Below are 6,799 nucleotides of genomic sequence, written 5' to 3'. Positions count from 1 at the left end.
AGGTTCCCTTGAGCTATCGTGTATAATTGTGTACGGTTAGTGTTCCCTGTGGTGCCCTTAGCAGTACGCTATGCTCTCCCGTGCTATTGCATCCCATTTGCGTCTTACTGGGCATTCTTGACTGAATGCATTGTGCTCAGTTTGCTCCAGTTTGGCACGCACGCAGTTACAACACGATGGAGCCACATTGGCATGCCAGTCAGCGCACTCTGCCTTCATATGGGACCCTCCACAGTGGCAACACTTCGGGACTGTTTCCGTACAGAAACGTCTGCCGTGCCCGTATCCTAGACAGATGGAACACTGCACTAGCGGTGAGTAGTCCGCAACTCTCACCCTCTGCAAGTCCACGTGCCTCTCACCCTCTGCAAGTCCACGTGCACGGTTTCCGCCTCTACCATTCGCGTCCACAGCTTAGGGGACACCCTTATCACGACATGATTGACGTGGGGGTTTCTTGTTTTCCTTCTAAATCTGATCTCAATTCGGTCCTCTACTTTTCCGATTCCCTCGAAAATACCCCGATTTTGGTTTTTCAAGGCGCTTTTAAGGTCATCGTCGCTGTTATAAGCGAGAACGTCTTTGAGGACCAGGAGGGGGTCCTTGTTCTGAATGTCCTCAACTTTTAATTGGTCCGCCTTTTTAAGTCGCTCTTTTACTTTGTCCCTTTCCTCCACCGAACTGCATCCCACAATTACTCTTCTGTCTTTTGCCTTTCTCACCCGGTCTACTTTAACCCAGCCTTCTCTTGCATTTACAGCTTCGCGTATCTGGGCTAAAACCTGTTCTCCGGTCTCGGTTTCGTCTTTGGATGAGATTACTACTGAGTGTAATGCGGCGCGTTCCTGAGTTCTTTTCCTGGTGTTATTTGCAACCACATTCGCGTATGTGGTTTTCTCAATAATGTCTTTCTGTTTTTCCAAAGCTTCTTTCAACCTTTCCATCGCTTCGTTGTTCTGTTTAATCATTAGGCCATGTTCTTCTATCTTTTTGAGTAAATCGACCTCTTCTTTACCTTTTGTCGTATAATGTTTATCTTTAGCTTCCTGCCGTGTGGGTTTTGTTGGAGGATTTGGAGATTTTGCCGCCTCTGAGTCTTTTACTAGCTGGTATAGCCTCTCTAAGGACTGAATCACCGAATTCTTTATTTCGGTTTTTGTGTTGCGGGAGTTGTTCATTTGCAGTTTTGCGCTAATGAGACATGATTTCGCTTCAGCCACCCTTTCGCTAAGTTTTGAGTTTTTTAGTTCTGGTGTCACTATTGCCGCCTCAGACTGTACCTTCTCTTTGCGAGCAACAGCAATCTCACCCTGTGACAAAACTGCCTTGGAACTATGTTTAGAGGGGCCAGCCTGTGGGTCTTTTGACGGCGAACGCTGAGAGTTGAGGTCTGAAGCAGGTGTTGTTGCTTCTTGTACCTGTACTGAGCTGGCCTCACCAATACTTTGTGGTACAGGTGGCATCGCCCTTTCATCCTCTTCCTCCATATCATGCGTCGCTCGAGGAGGCGTTCTGTGTCCACAACCAAACATGGTCTTTGTTATTTAAACAACAGAAGTGCGAAGAGTATCCAGATATTTAATTAAATTTTTTAGGGTTAGAATACAGTCACGGAGTATTTAAAAGTAGAATTAAGGAGGAAAGCTGAATTAATAAAAAATATAAAAAAAATTTTTACCCAAAAAAGTACCCTGACTCTTATATATATGAATAAAGGGCGGGTGGGCGGGCCTGAAAATTCGGTTTTTCGCGTTTTTCTCAGCGAGCGTTCGTCCGACCCGGACGCGCGACGGCGCGTTAGACGCGTCTCAGCGAGCTGCACCGATCCCAACCTGAATGGGAAAATTCAGACTTTTCTCCGAGAAAAAATCGTGAAAAATCTGAATTTTTCGTGTGTTTTCGGTGCAAAAATGCTGTAAAACGCCGAAAAAACGCGCGTCAAACGTGCGGCGAGTACCGGGGTGGCGCGTAAAAATAGGCGGCAGAGAGACGCGGTGGAATCTGAATTTTTGAATTGAGCAAATTGACGAAACCTATGTTTATGAGTGAAATACCGATGGTTAGGTTAGGTTAGGTTAGGTTAGGTTAGGTTAGGTTAGGTTAGGTTAGGTTAGGTTAGGTTAGGTTAGGTTAGGTTAGGTTAGGTTAGGTTAGGTTAGGTTAGGTTAGGTTAGGTTAGGTTAGGTTAGGTTAGGTTAGGTTAGGTTGAGATTGTTTAATTTCTTAAAGACAAGGCAGCTTCCAAGCAGAATCAAATGAGAATTACAATCATCCTTCAAATCATCCTCAAAGGAGGGGCGAATATTAATAAGGTTGAATTTTTGAATTTCATGTTTCTTTTGCTTGGTTTTGGTTCGTTTGTTGGTTCTTTGTTGTTTTCTATATATAGTTTGGTTGTTTTGTTTGTTTGTTGTTGTCCTCTGAGAGTTGACCTGCCAGGTTTCCCCGGCAGGTCAGCTCTTAGAGATGAGTGACGAGTTATCGTCCGAAAAAGGAGCTTCGTCTGTACGCAAAATGGTTCGCCAAACTGCTTCGAGGGTGAGCTTAAGGAATAGAAGCCCAATCCGACGGACCGCCCGCAGGGACGGGTTGGATTCGTCCGCCTTGAGTTCTAGGGAGGTTTCAACTTCAAGAGCGTCGTCAGTTTCGAGAGACCCTACCCCTGTTAGGCGTGGCACAGGGATAGCTCAGGCCAGAGCTGACCTCAGAAATGCTAAGGAAGAGGCCATTGAGCAGGCGTTTGATCAACGACTTAGGGATAGAGTCTATAGAAAAGAGGCAGTTGTAACCGTGCTGGACCCTGAGGAATGGTTCGAGACTGAAACTTCCAATAATGAGGATCCAGGCAATCTTAATTCAGAGGAGTTGAGAGCTGCTGCGGGACGCAGAGCGGCGGCGATTATTCATGTTGCTACTAAATCTGGTCATTTGAAAGGCACCTTCGTTAAATGCCTCAAAGAGTCGGCTTCGGCGCTGCAAAATTTTGTCGATACGCTTGTTAACAGAACAGAGTCAGAGGAATCCCGTCGGTTGAGGCTTGACAATACTCGCCTCCGCAATGAAGTGGATAGTCTTAAAGCGGAGCTGAAAGCCCATCGGCGGGAATTTGTAGAAATGAAAACTAGCATGGCGGCGGCTAATCGTACAACGACACCAACTTTAAATGTAGACATAATTGAGGAGATGAAGGCCTCAATTGTTGCATCGGTGGGTGTCATGCTTGACGCTAGATTCGCTGGTATTGAAGAGAGACTGCTGCCCGAAAGAGTGATTCGCCCGCCGTTAGCATCGGATAATAGAAGGCCGGAAGCCCCGCCGCCACGATCGGCAGCAGCTCCTCCGAAGTCTAAAAAGGTGCCAGAAAACCGAAATGGCGATGCACGATCGGCTTCTCCCGAGAACTCCGAGGCAGCCACGGGTTCAAGTCGCCCTGCTGTGAACGAGGTAGCGGGTTGGTCTACAGTTGTTAGAAGAGGAAAGAAGGGAAAGAAGGCCTCCTCTTCCTCAAATAATGCTTCCCCTGAGGCTACTTCTGCCCACACTAACAGACCTACGGGCCCTCCGACGTTTACCCTTCCCAAGACTGCCGCGATTATTATTAATCTCGAGCCGGATGCCGTAAAAAAGGGAATCTCATACGCTGAGGTGCTAGAGCGGGCCGAACAAAGTATAAACCTACAGGAGCTTGGTATTGGGGAAGGCATAAAAATTCGTAGGGCGGCCACTGGAGCAAGGCTTCTTGAGCTTCCTAAGGAACAGACTCCGGAGCAGGTGGAGCTGCTAGTGAATAGACTGCGGGCGGCCCTAACTGGCATGGCCACTGTCGTTCGACCCACCAAGACTGCATCCGTCAGGCTTATGGACCTTGATGATACTGTGACAGGGGAAAAAGTCATTGCCGCTATCGCCAGAGTTGGAAATTGCCCTGTTAGCTGCATTAAGGTAGGAGAAATACAGTCTGGCCCCAGAGGAATGGGCGCGACTACAGTGCACTGTCCTGTCGAGGTTGTAAAAGTGATGTCCGATGCGGGGAAGCTTTTGGTAGGTTGGAGTTCCGCTAGAGTCCAGGTTCTCGATCAGCGCCCATTACGCTGTTATAAGTGTCTCTGTATCGGGCACACAAGGCCGCTGTGTCCTTCACTAGTCGACCGTAGCAACTTGTGCTTTCAATGTGGCGGCATCGGGCACAAGTCCTCAAAGTGCTCGAGCCCTATGCGCTGTGCGGTGTGTGTGGACGCAGGCCTTCCGTCGGGGCACATAATGGGGGGAAGGGACTGCAATCCCCCCCCAACGAGGGGTACATTGGACACATCGGCTCGGTCCAGCGAAGGGCTACATCAGGATGAAGGGGAAGCTAACATGTCGTCATGAACCAGGGACGGCATTTTAACTTCCTCCAGACGAATATTAACCACTCCGCGGGTGCTCAAGATCTTCTTATGCAGTCCATAGCGGAGTGGGAGGTAGATATAGCGGTAGTGTGTGAACCGTATTTCGTCCCCTCACGGCCTCATTGGGTTGGGGACACGGAAGGTCTGGTGGCGATTGTATTGGGGGATAGCGCTGGTCCTCCTCTCGAGTCTATAGAGAGAGGGCCTGGATACGCGGTAGCAAAATGGCGGGATTATGTTGTCGTCGGAATATATTTTTCGCCCAACCGCAGTTTGGCAGAGTTCGAGATTTACCTGGACTCTGTCAGAGCGGCTATTTTCCGACGGGCAGGAAATATAGTCGTACTTGGCGATTTTAACGCGAAGTCCCAAGCATGGGGGAGTCCTAGAACAGACGAACGGGGCAGAGCTGTGCAGGAGTGGGCTCTTACTCAAGACTTATCTCTCCTGAATCGAGGGACTGCCAGCACCTGCGTGCGGCAACAAGGGGGGTCGATTGTAGACTTATCGTTTGCCACTGCCTCGGTCGCTGACAGGGTAGTTAATTGGAGAGTGGAGCAAGTGGAGACTCTCGCCGATCATAATTATATCCGTTTTGAGGTCTCCACTTCTTCAGCTATGGCAATGGCCCCCCGGATCGCTAGTCGATTCCCTCGCTGGTGCATAACCCGCCTTGATCGCGATCTGGCTAAAGAAGCTGCCATTCTGCGTCGGTGGACAACGGCTGGGTTTGCCGGCGATACAAGTGTGGACGAGCTTGCAGACTCCATGCATAATGCCCTAACTGTGGTTTGTGAAGCATCTATGCCAAGAGCCCGCGGACGGTGGCGGCGGCGTCACGTTTACTGGTGGACTACCGAAATCGCTGACCTTCGCATTGCATGCAATCGGGCCCGGAGAGCCTTTGTCCGCAGTCGCAGAAGAAATGGCTTGAACCCGGCACTGGAAGCCATGCTGCATGAGGGGTACCGCGTTGCTAAAAATAATCTGCGGGTCGCTATTAGCCAGGCGAAAGAGCTTGCACACAAAGAGATGTTAGAGAGACTAAACAAGGACCCCTGGGGACGCCCTTATCGAGTTGCGCGGAATAAGCTGCGAACCCAAGGGGCGGCTGTCACAGAAACCCTGCAGCCAAACTTGTTAATACGGCTAGTGGGAGAGCTGTTCCCTGATACGCGGGGCTTTGCACCACCAATAATGTCCGCACACCGGGATGATGTGGTCGAAGAGGGCGTCCCTCCAATCACAGAGGAGGAATGGGACATAGCCCTTAACCGCCTTCGAAGGAGAAAGACGGCGCCAGGCCCAGATGGCGTTCCGGGAAGGGTGGTTTTTATAGCTCTCGAAAGTCTAGGTGAGCGAATGCGGAAATTGTTCGACAAATGCTTACACACCGGAAGGTTCCCAAAGCTGTGGAAGGAAGGGAAATTGTGCCTTATTAGAAAGGAGGGACGACCGTTGGACTCTGCTCCGGCGTATAGGCCAATAGTCTTACTCAGCGAGACGGGGAAACTCCTGGAAAAGATTATTGTCAACCGTCTCAATGAGCATATCGACTCAGTGGGTCCCGGGCTCTCAGACGCACAGTTTGGGTTTAGGGAAGGTCGATCGACACTGGATGCCTTAGAGGCTCTAAAACATCTGTCCACGGAGGAAATAGAGAGAGGAAGGGTAGTTCTTGCCGTTTCGCTCGACGTGCGCAACGCTTTTAACAGTCTTCCCTTCGAGACTTTGTTGGAAGCTCTTAAATACCATCGGGTGCCCCTCTATCTCAGAAGGCTGTTAGAGGCGTACCTCCAGGACAGAGTAGTTGCGTGGGAGGGAAACAATGGTCGAATAACCCGGCATGGTGTTCATAGTGGTGTTCCACAGGGCTCAGTGCTGGGCCCAGTCTTGTGGAACATTGGGTTTGACTGGCTTCTGCGTGGCCCGCTGCTTCCAGGGATGAGGGTCATTTGCTATGCGGATGACACCCTCATCACAGCCAGTGGGGATACTTATGAGGACGCAGCGCGTTTGGCGAGTGTTGGTTCTGAGTTGGTAGCCAACCGAATACGGGCATTGGGCCTACAAATATCAGCGTCGAAGACTGAGGCTATCCTCTTTCACGGTCCACGAAAAGGTCCACCTCGAGGTGCTCATATCTCCATCCATGGCGTAGCGGTTGAGGTCAGACGGCACATGAAGTACCTAGGTCTTGTGCTGGATGGACGTTGGAACTTCAATGAGCATTTCGAGCAGTTTGGCGGCAGACTGATCAAGGCTGCTTCTGCTCTTGGTAGATTATTACCCAATATCAGGGGGCCGGCCTCGGCTTGTAGACGCCTCTATGCGGGTATTGTACGGAGTATGGCACTGTACGGAGCTCCTATCTGGATTCACGCACTTTCGCCGCAAAACAAAAGACT

The 6,799-nt window shown here is 50.1% G+C and overlaps 1 protein-coding gene across 1 annotated transcript; it reads left to right on the top strand.

Moving 5' to 3' along the window:
- The first annotated feature begins 2,466 nt into the window (after positions 1-2,466).
- LOC120636734 lies at positions 2,467-4,371 on the top strand. The gene has a single exon (XM_039908292.1). The coding sequence runs from the start codon at positions 2,467-2,469 to the stop codon at positions 4,369-4,371; it is 1,905 nt and encodes a 634-aa protein (XP_039764226.1).
- The last annotated feature ends 2,428 nt before the right edge of the window (positions 4,372-6,799 follow it).

The sequence above is a fragment of the Pararge aegeria genome (genome assembly GCF_905163445.1).
Source record: "Pararge aegeria chromosome 1 unlocalized genomic scaffold, ilParAegt1.1 SUPER_1_unloc_1, whole genome shotgun sequence".
Taxonomy (NCBI): domain Eukaryota; kingdom Metazoa; phylum Arthropoda; class Insecta; order Lepidoptera; family Nymphalidae; genus Pararge; species Pararge aegeria.
This window is presented reverse-complemented; position numbering and strand designations above follow the sequence as displayed.